At 32.8% G+C, this 19,027-nt stretch overlaps 1 protein-coding gene across 8 annotated transcripts in view; it reads right to left on the bottom strand.

Annotated features, from left to right (window-relative positions):
* Positions 1–353: 353 nt before the first annotated feature.
* LOC122524179 (glutamate receptor ionotropic, kainate 2) overlaps positions 354–19,027 on the bottom strand; it is a 249,077-nt gene continuing 230,403 nt past the window's right edge. For 4 of the 8 annotated variants that reach the window (XM_043646283.1, XM_043646282.1, XM_043646281.1 and 1 more), the window contains exons 12-19: positions 14,808–15,099; positions 14,347–14,485; positions 12,484–12,621; positions 9,927–10,125; positions 8,388–8,619; positions 7,156–7,271; positions 6,106–6,261; positions 354–1,692 (exon numbers count right to left, since the gene is read on the bottom strand). In XM_043646283.1, coding sequence (XP_043502218.1) covers positions 1,501–1,692; positions 6,106–6,261; positions 7,156–7,271; positions 8,388–8,619; positions 9,927–10,125; positions 12,484–12,621; positions 14,347–14,485; positions 14,808–15,099 — 1,464 coding nt within the window. In that variant the 3' untranslated portion in view covers positions 354–1,500. Of the gene's footprint in view, positions 1,693–2,674; positions 3,838–4,242; positions 4,621–6,105; positions 6,262–7,155; positions 7,696–8,387; positions 8,620–9,926; positions 10,126–12,483; positions 12,622–13,851; positions 13,990–14,346; positions 14,486–14,807; positions 15,100–19,027 lie in introns of those variants that run through there. The other 4 variants (XM_043646280.1, XM_043646286.1, XM_043646285.1 and 1 more) reach the window with 4 other exon arrangements.

Below are 19,027 nucleotides of genomic sequence, written 5' to 3'. Positions count from 1 at the left end.
TTATTTTTAATACTTCTTCCCTACTACCATATTTTTTCTTCCTGTCGAACAGTACGTGAAAAACATTCCATCCTTTTTTCTTTTCTTTCTTCTTTCCGTTTCATTCATTTACTTATTTACTTTTTATTTTTCTTATAGATACTTTTCACTCTCATCGGCATGTGCAACGAACAAAATATTTATTACATTAATAATAAATTCAATAAAATAGAAAAAATGTGAATGATTACGGAAAAGTTATTTTTACAAATGTTGACTATACATTTTTACAGGAAAAGAAAAGAAAAAAACATTTATTATTCTCGTCTCCAGCCGTTGAAAGTTTTTTATATTTATTTTTATTTTTATGCTTATTTTTTTTTTTGTCTTTTTTATTTTTATTTTTCTTGTCAGAAGTAAACGACAAATGTAGATTGTGAAACAACTCGCGGACACGACTCGTACTTTTAGCCCACATAGATTCGAGAATTTATACAAATTTGAATGATTAATGAGGATAGGAGATATACAAAAATGTTTGTTATTGATTTTGTTGTTTGTTTTAACGTTATCTACAGATGATTATAATATAGAACCACCTGATCGATACACGTGATTCTTCGCGTTGCTTGACGTTGCGATTTTTGCGAATTATTTTGCATGAATACTATCGTATTTTGCGATTATAAAAAAAGATTAAACGTATTTTTCTTGTAAAACACAACGAAGAGATTTAATGTTCGATCTTTTTATCATAAACTTCTTATCGAAATCGTAATCGTTCAAATATTTTCGGAATATCTTTTGTACAGAGAACAATCGATGCTATATAATATTTATATTTTATTTTTGTTTAATCGGCTTAAAAATAAGAACGGTGATGTCCTAAATCTCAACGATCATCGTTAACGTTACGATAAAATAAATTATCGTTATTTTTCCTAACAATATACAATAATTATTCGTTACAACAACAATGATTAAACTTTGATTCAATTAAACTACGAGAAAACAAAAATTATAATAAAATTTGAAAACATTTTAACGCAACGATCATCGTCGATGATTGAAATCATCAATTAGTTTCATTTATTCTGTATTCAAACGAAACGATCAAATAGTCGAATCTATTTAAACATATTCGTTTCTTATAATCTGTATCGAACTATTCCTTTCTTTCTTTCTCTCTTTCTCCCTCTCTCTCTCTCTCTCTTTTTGGCAATTATTTATAAAAAAATCAAACGTATACGTAAAAAGAGAGAGAGAGAGAGTGATAATTGAATCCAAATTTGATGATGACACTTCGTTTAGTATTATTATTATTATTAATATTAATATTATTATACTATTATTATTATTAATATTATTATTATTTGTCTTCTTGCCTCTGATTAAACAACCGATTATTACCACACAAATTACACAGCCACGAAAATCCACAGACACAAATGAACGATACACGCACACGGAAAATGAGAGAGAAGAAACTTCATCTTTGTAGGAAATCGTTGTCTTCTTCGTTCACGTTAAAGGTGCTTTTCCAACGAAATGAGTGTATCTGCTACATGCGGCATAACCACCCTCCTCCTCCGAGAGAATCGAAAGATTCGAACGTTGTCGTTGCCGTTGCGTTTTCTTCGATATTTTCTTATTGCCATTGCCGCAATCCAATGCGAAACGTAGTTCGGTCGCCATTTCGGAGCACATCGATTTCTGTAAAATCGACGTTAAAGTGAATTAAAATCTATTGAATTATAAATTTGAAAAAAAAAAAAATAATAATAATATTACATTCGCAATTATTTCATCGAGACAAATATTCGTAATCGTGCGAGAGATAACGGCATAATTAAATAATCGTAATACATGCAAAATCGAGTAATATATTTATACGTATTTATAAAATCGATTATCGATTTATCGATATATCGCGAAAGAAGTAAACGAATATTCTCAATCCTTGCAGGTAAAGGAAGAAGAGACAGCGCATATCGTGCAGAGCCATTAAATACTGGAATTAAAATGACATAGACGCAATAGATGCAATATAGTTGTTAATCAAATGCTAAAAAGAGAAAATATAAAAGAGAAATAAATTAATATTATATTATAGATAAGTATAAATGCAAACGGGAAGCTAAGCACAACCTTCGTACATGCATGAAAATCAATAATTAACCATAACGAAAGAAATGATTACAAATACATAATCAGCATCCTCCTGAAAAGATAGAGAAAAATGATATTTTACGTATTTCTTTATTCGTTTGTCTTTTCTTTTTTTTTTTTTTTTTTTCTTTTGCTTTTCAAAGTAAAAAGAAAAAAAATAGATAAAAGAAATGTTAAAGAAGATTGAGAAATGAGATACAAGAGAAAGATCGATGGATGCACAGCGAGCGACACACAGCCCACAAAAGATAATATTTTTGTAATAGATGAATTTAAATTGGCTCACCTCCTGCGAATCCGTGACGAAAGAGGGAGGCAAGAAACATTGCGACACAACTAACAATGTCATACTAAATTGTCAAACGGTTTAGTTTCCGTCTTATTCCCGCCACAACTATTACCATCACTAGCACCGAACCACCACTACCATCACCTTAATTCCTCACATTAAACTTAATCGTGAACTTAACCATTATTCTCATCGTCATTATCATTTATCGTTCAAACACTTAATAATCTACTTTTGTTTGCTATACCAACTTTAGACTTTTTAATTACAATAATTAGTATAATACAACGTGTTTATGAGATTCGAGACATGAATTAGTGTCTATTTTATAGATTAACGGATTTCCTCGGAATCCGTGAGCTTCTTCCTCTCTAACATCATCCCCCCTCCCTCTCCCCCTCCTAACTTGTCAATGAAACATTTGTTCCTGCATCTTTCTTATTTTTCTTCTTTTTTTGTGTATTAATTATTTTAACATTCAACCCCCAACTCCGAAAATGAGAAGCGGACGGACTCCCACGAATTACAGCGATAAGCCCGTAATATGACTACACGTTATTTACAATAAAACGCTTCGGTAATCTGACGCTATATATTCACTATCTAATTGGTATAAAATCGTGATTGTTTGTTTCTTTAATAATAGTCCTCGAAAATAATGAAATTAAATTATTGAATATATCGAAACAGAAATGAGATAATATAATATTCTTTGCGCGAGAGACGATGACCTTCCATTTATTTTCCAATATCTTTATTTCATTTCTTTTCCTTTTTATTTTATTTATTTATTTTTTTTTTTTATATTTTTTACTTTCTCTTTCCATTTTGTTTTCTCTACTTTGCCCTCGTACTTTCTTGATCGTTTCTAATTTAAAGAGAGAAACGTCATTCTTTTTTTTATCTATCGCATTTGCATAATTAATCGATTCGATCATTGCGAGGTTTTCATTCAAAGTCTTTGACTCGTTTAAATTACGTATTTTCTAAATGTTTATGTTTGAGTTTTTGGAATGTATTTCATTGTTTAGTTGTTTTCAAATTGTTTTAATTATTTCTGGTGATATGAACGATGTGTGCATGTATGCGATCTGTGCGTGCGTTAATGTATATGAGCGAGACGCAAACGCGATTGACCTTTCCAATTTCGAGTTATCCGTTTCCAAGTGAGACCAACCGAGAGACTCGACTTCCTCAGCCTGTTTGCACAACGGTGCGTCCCTCCACTCGATTAACCCTTTCGAGGTCAAGCTCGAGAGTACAACTATTTGCTTTTCCCTCGACAATGGGAAAAGGGCACTCCCAGTCATACACACGCAAACACACAGTTGTTTGACCAGTGGGAAAACGATTTGTCGTTGGCTAGCCTCAAAAAGGTGTCAATTCTGTAGCCCACGAAGCTGCAAAAGGTTTCGAGAAGAATTTCGAGAAACGTTTTATATTTTCATTCTTTTCATTTTTGTCGATGATTTGTTTTTATCGTCCATCGTTAATTAAACATTTTTCTTTCTTTCTTTTCTTTTCTTTTCTTTTCTTTTCTTTAAATATTATTATTATCTTTTTTTTTTATCTCTCAAGAAGAAATAGTTTAGAGATTATCCTTCGAATGTTTACCCACTTCGAAAGATCGGGTACGCGATATTATAAACTTTCAACTTTAGAACGGATTAAGTTTCGAAAGTGTTTCAAAAGAAAACTTTCCTTAGATTATCGAAATGATATGAGAAAAAAATGTTCGGTTAATCGTCGAGAGATATAGCAAGTTAAATCGAGACTTCCGAATTTTCTTTTATTTATACATTTCCAATTCGATCACTTTCGAACGGAGAGACGATCAATTCTTTTTTTCTTTTTCTTTTTTTGGAAGGCCGATCAATTATTTTAAAAGGAATTGCAGGATTCTTTGAAAATATGAATTATTAGAAAAATTGGAAAGGTCGAGGCTGCTTGCTTCTTCTCTCGACTATTTTTTTTTGTTTCTTCGATTGGTATGCCGTTTCTACACGATTCTCGGGTCACTCATGATGGAGTTCTTCCTTAGGGTCCATCGAACTCGGGTCGGATATACTTAGTTGTACCGGCTCGGGCTTAGGAATCTGTTTTTGAAGCGTGGCGAGTAGCATATCTCGCTAGTGCAGATCAGTAAAACCTTCGCAGATCGGTTTCCCCGATGATTTCTGCTTCTAAAACAGAACGTCAAAATGCCCGTGTAAGAAACAATTGTGTCATTTTCAATACTTCGCCGCTATTAAACTTGATTTTAATTTCAATCTAAAAGGAGACTGAGAGAAAGGCACGAAACAGGTCTCGGTCACGCGTATCTCGAATAAACACATTTCTTTTGTGTTTTTTTTTTTTTAAATTAAAATAAGTAAGATGTTTTTTATTCTTAAAATCATTGGTATAAGTTAAATCAGGAACGCGATAGAACGTATAGTAGTCGGACGTTCATACTGTTTCCTTTCTAGTAGAAATAACATAGAAAGCCGATTAGAGTCCGCAGCTTTTGGAAAGGACTGAAATTTCTCGCAGATTTACTCGAAGAGGTGGTTCTAGACACAAAATTGGAGAGGGCACAGCAATACTCTGCGTTTGTTGACTTATGGAATTGTTTGCTCTTGAGGATGCACAGGGTCACCGATGCAAAGCTGCATATCCGTATTTGTGGACGGGCTCTCAAATAGTTGCCTGTTTGCTTACCACTCGAATCTACGCAAACAGTGACTGGCCCGGATCTATATCATAGACGTGCGCCGCCAGTCCACGGACTCATCCATGAGTTTTCATTCGAGTTCATGTACCTTCAAGTTAGCCCTTTTGTAACTACACCTTGTTAATTCTATTCTCATAACCTACTGGACTTTATACTACGAAAACGCTTCTATTACGAATAATATGATATTGTGGTCTAAAGTTATGGCACAAACTTTTCAAACTCCAATTGAATTCTATTCAATTCTAATTCCTCTGATATATTTTATATTTAAAATATGCTTTGATATTAAAGAGAATAAAATTGAAAACAATTATGATATAATCAAAAAATTCTAAATTGCCAATCTACATTAACAATGAAAATAAATACCTGTCTAAAGAAACCCTTTAAAGAGACAGTCTACGTTGTATAACATCAACGACAGATTGCTGTGCCATCCAGCGGTAGAATATCGAGTTAAATAAGGAAGTCTACTACTCCTAGAAATATGCAATATTCTGAACACGTGTATAAAGGATAATCAACGTTTACACAGTAACTTGATAAATTAAATGAAAACTATGCAACTATGATCATAGACAAGTTACTTAGACAAAATTGATCATATTATGTGAATAATTTTGTAGCCTTTCTCTCGAAAATTTGTACACGTAGAGTCCACTTTTATCGATCAATCGAATATTCACGTTTCTTTCTCTCTCTCTTTCTCTCTCTCTTTCTCTTTCTTATTAATCTTGAAGAAAACTATGTGATAGCCGGTTACAGATCAGACCCGAGTAGTCTTGTAGTTGTACCGGGACCATTAAAGAGAAACTCCACCATCGTGCGAACATCAACTGATGTATTCGCGTGGTATGTCGGGATAGATCGCGTCCGGATCTAGATGCGTGTTTGCAGAGTTGACTTCCGGCGCGATCGCGCCCTCCTCCACGTGCTATCTGACGACACTCACCCGTTCCTCGATAGCGACCTTCCTGCTCTTCCAGACAAACTCGCAGACTGCTATTACACAGGCAACGCCCATGCCACCCATCAGCACTACGAATACGCCACCAACATTTGCTAGACCCAACTCGTTCGCTGCTGAACTGCTCTTTGATGTATCGTCCTATATAAAAATCCACCATTTCAATATTTTAATCGTGGTAGATTTTATAACGACATTCAATAATTATTAATCAATAATCTCTTTTGATGTGTCGTCGAATAAAAAAAAAAATCATCGTCATTCTCGAATATTTGAATATTTTATCCATGCCGTACTTTATACTCTATATTCAATAATTAATAATCGATTCTTTTGAAATGTGTTCTTCCGTTCAAAAAAAAAAAAAAAAAAAAAGAAAAATGCATTATCATCTTGATTTCAAATAATTATTTCCAAATATTTGAATATATTTATCATGCCGGGGATGTGTGCGTCTTACACACTATTTATTATTATTTAATCTACAGAATTATGATATCCTTCGCGTTAATAAAAATAAAAGAAAATTAAATCAATAAATATTTATCACGAAGTTGGATGAATTATTTGGTATGTTGTACTACGTCAAAATACACGGATTACTTAGGAAGAAAGATTTACAAAGACGAGAGAAATTTCCTTATACCTGGAAACCGCGTGAAACAAGACGAGAAGGTAAAGGTAAAATGACGACTTTGTAAGTTTATAAAGCAATCTCTTTCTCTTTCTTCCAGCGTCTTGGAGAAACTAAAGGATAGAGATGAGAAGAAAGAAAGGGAAAGAGATGGAGAGAGAGAGAGAGAGAGAAAGAGAGAGAAACAAGGATAAGTAATGTCGAAGGAACAAAGGTGACTAGATAAGGGAACGGAAGTATCGCGAGTAAGAAGTTTGCTTATGTTCCTTATTGGCTGTATTAGTGTAGAAAATTGTTTTCCATGAAAATAAGAGAGGAAGGAAGCAAATTTCCTTTCTCATCCTTTCTCTTTCTCTCTATATAACTATGTATATATATACATATACGTGTATCTCTCTTACCCTGCAAGATCCACCCCCTCGTTTCTCCTTCCACCATCGAGTCTTCAGTAAGTGCAGCTTTCCTTCTTCTTGAAGTTTCAATATGGCTCCGCTTATAGCAGTCCTGTACGGCGAATCTGAAGTTCCAAGGTCGTTCTAAAGAATTCACTCGTTCCAAATCCTCCAACCCTCAAACACCCACCCACCCCTCTTCCCGCCTCTTTTCTTATCCTTCGAACAACCCTGAACTCTCTACTAGATTCTCTTTCTCGGCTTGTCTTTTATCCCATAATACGAGGAGGAAAGTTTGTGAAAGTGTTTCTTCGTTCGTTCGTTTTCTTCTAACAAGCTGTCTATCGTTCGTTTCTTGTGGTTTCATGAACGTTCCGCGTTTCACGAGTTACGTTTCGATAAGCATTCAACGTTGAAGATCGTTATCATTATCTCGTTCGTTGTTACTCCGTATTTCAACGCGTAGATTAAGCGTCATAGAGAGTGCCAGAGGAATAATTTTATCCTTCTAACGTTCTAGTAAAACCGACCTTCTCTGTTAACTGTTACCTAACACGTTTATATCCTTAATACAACTTCTGAATGTATTTTACGCCTGCCGGGTAAAATATCATCGTTGTGTAGACTTTAAGTTTTACGTGATATCTCACTCAGCTTGCACGGTATACTAATTTAACCTTAATATTATTTTTCATTTTTATTCATATTTTTGATCTATTTGTTTGAGATATTTGTTTGGTAGGAAAATATTTGTCTATATTTATTTTAATTGTTTCGACCTTTCCAAACGGCTCATATCTCTAAATAATATCTTCCTTAATAGTTAGAGAGAGAATTATATTGATCAAGAATAATAATGAAAATGGGCAATATTCTACTAGAAACAATTTTTTTTACCATTTGTTAATCAAATTATATATTTTTTTATCATAAGAAAAAAGAAAAAAGAAGATTGATTCGATCGAATCTAAATTTAGATTTAAATAAAATATCACTATAGAAAGTATTTTTATATTAGAATGATTAATAATAAATAACAAAATATAATTACAAAAAAAAAAATAATACGAGAGAACGAATTTAAATTGGAGCGATTTTTTCTTTTTATACTAAAATTCTCGACTCTATCTAGATCTCAGGTTCTACTTTGCATCTAAGGAAACGACTAGCACACCTGTTTGCTCGTCGGTTCGTTAAAATGTATGCGAGCTATTTCCCAGAGCTAGTAACTTAACACTTACTTGGTGGCATGGCTATGCCATATCCTTTCGAGTCCAAGAGACCGCCGACTTGAGTTAGGTCGCAGTTTCTCTCGATTACGTATTCAATGGAAGTGGATTCCATTAGGAATGCGTAGCTTCCCTTTCCCTTGATCACTCGATCTACGCCCTCGACGTTGCTCGATGTAAATACCGTCGGCTTCGCCGAATCCATGAAGGACCACATGCGCTGATACGTCGAGAAATTGGAATCCTATCGGTGGAATTTCATGATTTAGCACCGTATATGTATACATTTAGATCTTCATCAATGTTAACTGTTTCTAACAGATCTGTGTTTTATTTTTTACATCCTATCGATCGTGAAACATTATATTTGAAAATTTGTATCTTCAAATTTTACCGAAATCATTGTGCACAGTTTTTATCCCTAAGTAGTAAAGATAAATATTTATAGTACAAATTATTTTGAAAATTTTATTCTATTGCATTGTTCAGAAAGATTAATTTAATTAAGCACTGTTTTCAAATAATCCTACAATTTAAGTTTCTATAAATAATATTAAATGAATTGTGTTAAAGTAAATACATTAATTGCACGTTATTATCAGAAGAATTGTGCACAGTTTTTATCCTAAATTGTGTATAAATATATATAAAATTATTTGTTCTTTTTTGAGAAAGAGATTTTACTATATTTTATTGTTTACTAAAATCAATTTAATAAACATTTTTCAATTTATTATAAAGTTTTTTTTTACAAATATTATTATTATAAATTTTTAATTGGATACTTTGAACTGGAAGAATAAAAAAGGAGATAAGAAATGTTTGCACTTTTGAATGAATTTTTTCTCCTTCCAAAAGTAACAAAAGAACGATGATTTTTTATTCTTTATTTTTCTTCATTAATTAATCAACTTCTTTGTAACGATTAATTAAAACTAAACGAAAGTAAATCATTATCTTAAAATATATTTCAAAGAAGACTTACTTTATATTCTCTTTTTTGTCCTTCCATCTTGTCAAAGTATTCACCCTAATTGAAAATTATCCAAGAACACCTTTTCCCCTCGTTTTATCTTTCCCTTCCCCTTTGTCTCTCGTTTCACTCTCTAATCCTACGATTTTCTAATTCAATCTTTTCCTTCTTTTTTTTTCATTCTATTTTAACTACCCCTCTCGATTCGATAAAAGGAAGAATTCATTTTGTAACGTATTTCCGATCGGCATTTTCTCTCTTCCTTTTTTTCTTTCTCTTTCTCTCACTTTCAAGCGTTTAATCATCCATCGATAACGATTTCCATGGAATTTCAATCGAGCCTTTTCTCGTTCTAGACATTGCCAATTAATCGGACAACGCTCGAATGCGTCGACGTTCGTCGTTTGGTTAACGAGAAACGTTAAAAGAAACGAAAAGGAAAATGTCAAGAGAAGCGAGCACTTTGCTTTGAAAAGGATTAATGAAAAAATTCTTCGAAATTTTTGTAATTTTATTTCCTCTTATTCTTTGTTATATAATTTCTTTCTTTTTTTTTTCTTTTTCTTTCGATAACTTACCCGAAAAAAGGCAGCGGTGCTACCGCCCTTTAATGCGCCATATTTGATTTTCGTTTGTTTCGCTAAATCTTCGGCACTTTCGATTGGCGAATCCATTCTTTCGACGGTAAGAAATGCGGCCAAGTTAGCGGTGTAGGATGATATCATAATCAGAGTGAAGAACCACCACATACCGGCTACCATGCGAGTCGATACGGCCCTGGGAATCAAAATTTCAACGGAGTATCGAGATACTTTACGACTAAGAGGGGCTTGCTGATTTTACATAAAATTGGGCTAGTATTTTATTTGCGAAAATATACAATACAATAAATAAAAAGTAGGAAAATAGTGGAAAAAAAATATATGTGATAATAATAATAATAATAATAATGATAAAAAACGTTCGTACGTGTCTTGCCTTTGGAAAACAAAAAAAGATTTACATGCGAACAAAATTTGTGTATCGATAAATGCTGTATCAGCCCCATAAAATTTTCTCTACGGGTTTTTCCTTTCTTTTATGAAAACTATCTCATATTTCAGTACCGACGTTCTCTTTCTTTCTTTTCTTTCTTCTCTTCGATTTATTCTTTTTTTTTAATTTTTACTTTAATTTTTTTTCTTTATCGTTATTTTCCCGAGAACATTGGCACGAATTTCGTATGAATATTCAGATTTAAAATAAAATTCTCTCTCTCTCTCTCTCTTTTTTTTTTTTAAATTTTTCTATACGTATATAAATATACAGATAGATCTAACAAAAAAGCCATACTCTTATCGATGCATACGTTATTACATATCAGGTGACACGTTTCATGCATAAATGATTTTCCATCTACGAATTTCACGGGTTAAACCAAACGAACAAAAATTTCTCTCTCTTTTTTTTGTTACGTTATACTTTTAATATAATTTCATTTTCCTTTTATTCTTCTCATTCCCCATGCTTTTTCTACGAGCGTGCATTCTTTTGGAAAATAGTATAGTTTCTACAAATTCTTTTTTTTTTTTTGTCGAAACCAGTGAGGAAGATTTTTAATGAATTTAAGGTACCAAGGTCATAGTGCGTGTTGGTATAAAAAATGAGGCGAAAACGAACTACGATGATCGTTGGTAGTTTTTTTTACAAAATAATCTTTTCTTATCTTTTCATTGTTAATAATAATAATAATAATTATTATTATTTAATAATGCGAATATGATGTGGACCTGTGACTATATTGGATATATTATTAAAAAATCTTTTCATTCTACGAACGTGCCTATTATCATCATTATCTCTTTCTAGCACTTCTGAATAAAATAATTTTTGTTTTCTTAATGGGGGCTCCATACCTGGGTACCTTTAACTCTTTCTCGCTTGCATGCACATGCCGAATCTCTGTCGGTGTTGTCTCATTGGTCCCCTCGTCTCTCGATTTTGATTTCTGGACGGACAACAGGATGATAATAAACAAGATTTAATTCTCTCTCTCTCTCTCTCTTTCTCTTTTTCTCTCTCTTTCTCTTTCTTTCTTTTCTTCTCAAATATACACAGGTATACATAGACGCACACACGCACATATATTCATTCTTGAGAATTGAGTTACCGAAAGGACACGATTCACTTTTCATGAAAATCAAACTTGTGTTTCCCTATATATTTTTTTGTCTTCGCTCTCGTTAAATTTTCACGTTAAAATCCTCTCATTTTTTTCCCCCCGATTCCTTTCTATCTCCCCCACTCCTCCCTCTCTCTCTCTCTTTCTCTTATCTTTTATTTTTTTTATTTTTCGCAAAGCACGAAGAGAAAAATGCAAAAAGTACGTCTATTATGTAAGCGAGGGTCTAGCAGTTCCGACAAGAAGGTACACACTTAGGAATACTGAATAATTTCAACGTGAAGTAAAAAAAAAAGAAGAAGAAGTGTTGGTCTACTTTCTTCTAGTACATACTACCCTCGAGAATTCGGTCTACCGATTTATTTTTTTAGTAGATAGATGGACAAAAGATAACAAATCGAACTAAAGAAAATGTATTCTTCGTCTGATTGTTTCTTTTCATTCGTTAAAACGAAATATTAGAATTGATTGATCTTTAGGATTGTTTGAGAAGGGATTAACAGATAGAAGATAGCGATTGATCGAGAAACAGCGGTTGAAGCGTTAGCAACAAAAACAAAGAAAGACAAAAAGAAAAGAAAGAAAAAAGAAAATTTCGAGACATTCTATTAATAACAAATTCAATGTTATATGTGTGTTGCAGCAAGCCTACGATATAGCATATATACACTATCTCGCGTATTTGTTATAAATAAAATCAAATAAATATAGATACGTAATCTAAAATACGTTAGTAATTGTTAATAGGATGTTCTAAAGAGTTATAGTTAATAATACGATTAGGAAATCTCGTTGAAGAAAATCTTGTTCTTCGGATAAGTCAGCATCTTTCTTTCTCTCTTTCTCTTCTCTTTCTCTATCGACGAATTCTCGTAATTATTCTATGAAAATAAATGAAAAAAAAAAAAAAAAATAAAATAAAATAATCCCTCCTTCCCCCATAAATCTTCTTGCGTGCTTCTTCGTTGACTTACTTCGGCGCTATATCAGAGCCTTGCTGCATGAGCGAGCCTATGGTGAACCAAAGCGAGTTCATCAGGGTGAACTCATTCTCGAGGACCTCGGACTGCCCGTTGCACGGATGGGGATTCTCCCACTCGTAGGGGCTGAACCTGCAGACACGTGAAAGGAAAATGGGACGGGATTAGATCAATGGAACCTTTCTTCTTCTAATTATTCGCAAGTCTTTTTTTTTCTCTTTTTATTTATTCGCCTACTTTCTCTCTCTCTCTCTCTCTCTTTCTCTCTCTTTCTTACTGTCTCTTTCATTCTTCACCTTTCTCTCTTTCATTTTATTTTTCTTTTTTTTTTTTAATTATTTGCGCATCCTCGAACATTCGCAATAATCCTGATTTGTTTTTCTTTCCATGGAATAATTTGAATCTTTTAATTTTATATTGGATTAAATATTGCTGCTTAAATTTGCGTTCTTAATATCTTGCCATGCGCGTGCGTGTTCGTTACGCTAATATCATTGTTTTTTTTTCCTCTTATTCACTTTGGATTTTCTTAAAATAAAAACTTAGAATGAAAAAGATGGGACGCATGGTTTCCTCACGAGTAATTGATTTCATCACGTACGTACGATGACAAAGATATGAATTTGAACGAAGTTTAGGAAAAAGTTCGAATAGAAAAGGAACAACTTTTAACACGCTCGCACACGGAAAACGCGCATAGGTGGATAAACTTTTTTTTTAAATCTGATCGAGTTCCCTCGATTTTCGTGCCAGCGGCAAACTCTTGGAAACTTTCTCGGGTTGAATTGAGGAAATAAAAAAATACAAAGAATAGTAAGGTTTGCAACAAAATCTTTGTCTATCATGTTTGAAAGTATACAAATAAAAAATAAAGAAAGAGAGGGAGAGAGAGAGATAGAGAAAGAGATAGATATTATAAATTTTATTCTAAGTCCTCTGAAATCGAATGAAAAAATGAAATGAAGAATTTGTAAATGAAACGATTGGAACGTTTTTTCTTTTTTGGATAAAAGGAGACGAGAGACTGATCGTTCTCAACGACTTGTCGATCCTCAACACGCATGCATAATTTCGTCCTCTATCGTACAATAAATCAACAATAAAAATTAAATGTTTAATATAATTTCGTATGTAATAATCCTTACGTTTTCAATAGAAAAATAGATGGGGAAAAAATATAATAAAATCAAAGATAAATAGAATCAGAAGAGAATCTACGAAAAAGCAATTGATTATTACGAGAATTATTAGATATGTACACATATATACACACACTCGTACGCGCATAGATATGCATACGGAGACAGACAGACAGACAGACAGACAGACTGACAGACAGACACCTGTGATGAGAGAGCTTACTTTGGCAGAATATCGCAACCCTGCCGCATTAACGATCCAATGGTGAACCAGAGGCAGTTGAGTAGCTTGAATCGATTCTCCAGATGATCCGGGTTTTTGTTGCACGGATGAGGATTGTACCACTCGTACGGTGTAAATCTAAATGCATCAACCATCAACGAAGATGATGCTAATAGTTTCGATCATTTAAACTCGTAGTTGACCAAAGAGGAAGACCATTTCGTGTTAAAAACTCCTTCAAACGTGAATTTCTAAGCTCTTGTGTATACAAACTCTTACGATTCCAATTAAAGTCCAATTAAAGTCATGTTAATTGGTGTCTCGTTAAAAAGACTCTTATGTATATGTGTATATATGCTTCTCTTTCTCTCTCTCTCTCTCTCTTTCTTTCCCTTTCTATTTCTCTTTGACTCTTTCACTTTTTCTCTCTCACTCACATTCTCTCTTAATTAATTATTGATACACGTTATTTGATAACACAAAAGTTTTACTTGCCTCGCAAGGATGAACAGCAAAACGGATACCCCCAGGTAAGCTGTTGCCATGTAGATCCAAACGTCGAGGCTTAATGGACTTAGAAATGAGAAGAGATTTGGTGGCTGTTTTATCGGTTTTCGATACAATATGCTTATACCTGAAAATTTACAATAATATATTAGTGTGCGTGTGCATAATGAGAATAATTTTTGATGGTATATGTTTACAAAGGAATATTTAATTAGCTTATCAACATAATATATTGTAAAATTAATTATCGGTCGGTAATAGATATTTTGTTAAGTATAAATAATAATTTGCCAATTACCGTTCACGTAAATGTCGGGAAAATAATTAATAAGACTGTTATGAAAAAAGTAAATAAAAAAAATGTATTGAGAATTTTGAAAAGAAACTTTTGGTTAATTTTCTACAATATTTAGAATAATAGGAATAATGTGATGATAAATCAAACTAACCTAAATTCATGAAAGGCATTGTAAAATCTACTGCCTGTTCACGATCGTAAGTGATGGTTAAATCAGCGATCGCGAGGTCGGCCTTTTGATCTAGAAGCTCCTTCATCATCCCATCCCATTCCTTGGTCTGCTTATTGTACGAACCGTAACGGCCATCCGGCACCAGTCTGAAGGTATAATTGAAGCCAAGGATTCGCGATATCTCGTAAATCAAGTCGACGCTGTATCCCTCGAATTGCGCATTTCCGCTAAGCTTCTCACTCGAATCCTTCCGCATACAATACGGAGCACTCTGTAGTTTAAACGAACATATATATCACAATTATTTCTATTCCTCTAACATTAATGGAAAGATTATTTTCATAACAATTATTTCATTTCAAAAACAATTTTTTTAAATTTTATTATATTTTGTTGAAGCAAAGAAAACACATATGTTAGATGGTTTGTTAAGACAATTATCGCAAATTATTGTGAATCTTTTTGTAGCGTTGTGTACAATGTTATTATTATAATTTTGTTAAATCTTTTTTTATAGCAAGAAAAATGCAACGATATTTGTTTGCTGAATTACTATCACTTTTTTTTAATTCATGTGATTTTCTACTCGATGATGTCGATTAATTTGCATTGTTTATCTTATTGTTATGGTTATTGCTATTACGTAATCATGTGACACAGTTTTTTTTCTGTATTCCAAAATTAAAATTGAAGTACGGTTCGTTGCATTATACAACACCAACGCATTTTATAATGCTTGCGTTAAGTAAAATTTCGAAAGATAACTTTTTGTAGCATTTCAAAAGATTTTCTAATGGAACTAAAATATATTGTCATTTGATCCGCCGTGTCTATTAATGATTTATCGTCATTATAAGCAAAAATGATTGTTACATACGCGTCCTATTTCTCTTACACGCACTGCAGCTATTGAATGTTTAGTGGAAATTACCAAAAAATCGCGAATGTTAATCTATTACAACACCGCGTGTACCAGGTACGGTACACGTAGCAGGGAAAGTGTTAATAATTTCCGTTGATTAATGTACAAGTACTTTTATAATTTATCTAACGTGAAGGAAAGATTATTAAATTATTTAGTTCTCTCCTCTATTTTCTATACTATTTTAATTCTACTATATAAAACTTTAGTTTATTTAATTAGATATTCTAATATTTTTTTTATTAATATCATTTAATAATAACTATTGATTTATAAATAAAAATATATTTATAAGAAACGAGTGCTTTATTCTATCGATTTATTACTTACTAAAATTTATTTATTAGTACATACAATGAATAAATGTATGTTCTATCGAGTCATAAATAATACATTTATTATAATTCAGTGGCATATATTTATGAATCAATCCGATATAATGCAATAGATATACAATATAGAATAATACAATCATTCCAATTTAATAGAAAATACGGAATATATTTGATATTTTTATTTCAAAAAATAAATAAAGTATACGAATTATTTTAAATATAAGTTAAACATCTCTGATCGATATTGAACCTAAAATGTAAATCATGAGAATTGTTAAATTTTACAAACACAAACGACCGAAAAGAATTTATTAACGAACAATATAAGATCAAGAATATTCGAGCAACTTTGAAGCAGAAAGAGAGAAAGAATTATGCTCCTTATCTTCGAAATTGTGCCTCGTACGTCGAAGATAAGAATATGCGAGAGTGAAAGGGGTGGAGATGGGAAAAGCTTAACTTTCATGGATAACGGAGACGTAAAATCCTATGGGTAGGGGTAAAAATTTGAAAGAGGGATCACCGTGATTTTATCGACATGGGGGAACGAAACGACCACATTGGATATTTTTTCTTTCTCTATTTCTTTCCTTCTTTGTTTAGATGGAAATTTATATATAAACATACAACAAGCTGGTCCATACAAAGTATTATCAAATATTTATATTCAAATATTTATGCTAATCTCTAGTATACGACTTTTATTTTGATATCTCAATAATAACTTTAATTGAAGGCTATAAAAATAATCCAGTTTTATATTATTACTTACTATCGTATATCAACGAGGAATTTAGTTATTTGTTTTTTTTTCCAACATAAAATTCAGACATAAAAAGAAAATAAGATACAAATAAAATGAAAATTTGACAAGAACATATGAATGAGGGAATAGTTCGAAACACATTATTATATGGACCCACCCTTGTACGCGTCTCAATATATATGTTACCGTCGAAGCTGTAAATCCGCCCTTACTAGCTGTACCTAGCCACAGCCAGCAATGCAAAGCGCGTTTAGACAAAGTTTGAAACCGGAGAATTCTTACAGCTTTTCCTCAGCTTGAACATAATACTTTGGTATCCTATAGAATATTAAATTACTATTTAAGCAACGTTGAAAAGGATATATTATTGCGCACAGGCACAGACAGACATACGGACTCCCCCCCCCAAACAATCCATACCTCGCTCCCATACACATACAGAAACCACAGAAGCAATCGGCTGATGAAGTGAGTCGAAAGGAAGTACGATAAGGGGGAGCTCCTTCTAATGATTTTTGGGTGAGAGTGCCATTAAAAATATTTATTCAAAATACGTAAAGAAAGAAGAAAGTTGTACAAAAAAAAATGTATGACATTTTTATTAAGGGTAATAAACTTTTCATAATACAAATAAGAAATTTTAATTAACCTGCTTGTTGCAATATGGTAGATTTGAATGACGTTTTATTGAAAATCATTCTAAGAGCATAATAAAAGACAAATTTTATTTTTAATAGAATGCAGGTATAAAACATTTCGTTGTAAACCTGCTTATCTTCCGATACGATAGGGAACAAAAGATACAGATTTTCCGTGGACATCTCTACGAATATCTGTCTAAACATAATATAATCTTCTCCTACGATAAGTAACAGTGGGCCCTACATAATAACACACCAACATTAACTAAGTTTCAGTTTATAGAGGTACGCATAGTATAGAGACACGATAGTCTCAACAACCCACACCATGTTTGCTTTTGAGTGCGTATGGGAGCAAGATATGGGTTGTTTGGGAAAGGGGGGTTCGTATGTCTGTCTATGCCTGTGCGCGATAATGTATTCTTTTCAACGTTGCTTAAATAGTAATTTGATATTCTATAGGATACCAAAGTATTATGTTCAAGCTGAGGAAAAGTCTGTAAAAAGTGTTATTTCCGACTTTGTTTAAAGGCGCTTTGCATTGCTGGCTGTGGCTAGGTACAGCTAGCAAGGGCGGATTTACGGCTTTGAGGGTAACATATATATATATAACGAGTGTTTCATAAAATATCCAAGGAATTTGTTTCGCAGTTTTACTCGGTTACTGTTGCGTGCTTTGAAAGACGAAACGTTGGAATGTAGTTAAACCGAGTCATCGTATAGTTTATGTGCTCGCTAACGCGACCATGTTATACGTCTTCGAGAGAGAAAGAGAAAGAGAAAGAAAAACATATAACGTAACATCTGTATGTCTATTACGCGAGACAAAGAGAGAAATAAAAAGAAAAGGAAAGAAAGAAAATAGCTTGCAACCGACAACGGGAAGGCTTCTAAACTTTATTACGTTCGCAAGAAAATCGCATTCCAGTTTTTATCTCTTCTAGTAAGTTCGATCGAGTTTTTAATTAACTTAAACAAATTCCAACGATAGATAAAAAATAAAAAAAATAAAAACAAATAACATTGTCAGATAGTTCTAATTAAAAATAATAATCCGTTGAAATATTTCCAATTTTCTTCTTATTTTTCTTTACTTTTTCTTTTTCTTTTAAAATATTTTATTTAATTACTTTGGGCAACATATTTAATATCCGGCAAATGTTGAAGATGAATTTTTTTACCCATTATTAATCTTTATTTTTTTACTCATATTAGATTTTATTACCCATGTGCTGCGTTGCGCGCACACATACGCACACACACAGATGTTATTGCAAGACGAAGGTATCGAGTTTAGTGGAAAGCCTAAAGGCATTTTCTCACTAAACTTCGCGGCTTTGCACTATCGTGGTGGTAACTTGCCGTATTTCGTCGAGAGTTTCTACTCTCCTCGGTTAATACATTAGCGAGTACATTATGTGTCGCCGCAATTAGCGCGAGAATAAGTAATGCACCTAGAGAGCTTCGTGAAAACTTCAATTAAGTCGACCTCCTACTCCTCCACCACCTCCTTCTTCTGCTATACCCTCTTTGCT

The sequence above is a fragment of the Polistes fuscatus genome, unplaced genomic scaffold, assembly GCF_010416935.1.
Source record: "Polistes fuscatus isolate 324 unplaced genomic scaffold, CU_Pfus_HIC Scaffold7, whole genome shotgun sequence".
NCBI classification, from domain to species: domain Eukaryota; kingdom Metazoa; phylum Arthropoda; class Insecta; order Hymenoptera; family Vespidae; genus Polistes; species Polistes fuscatus.
This window is presented reverse-complemented; position numbering and strand designations above follow the sequence as displayed.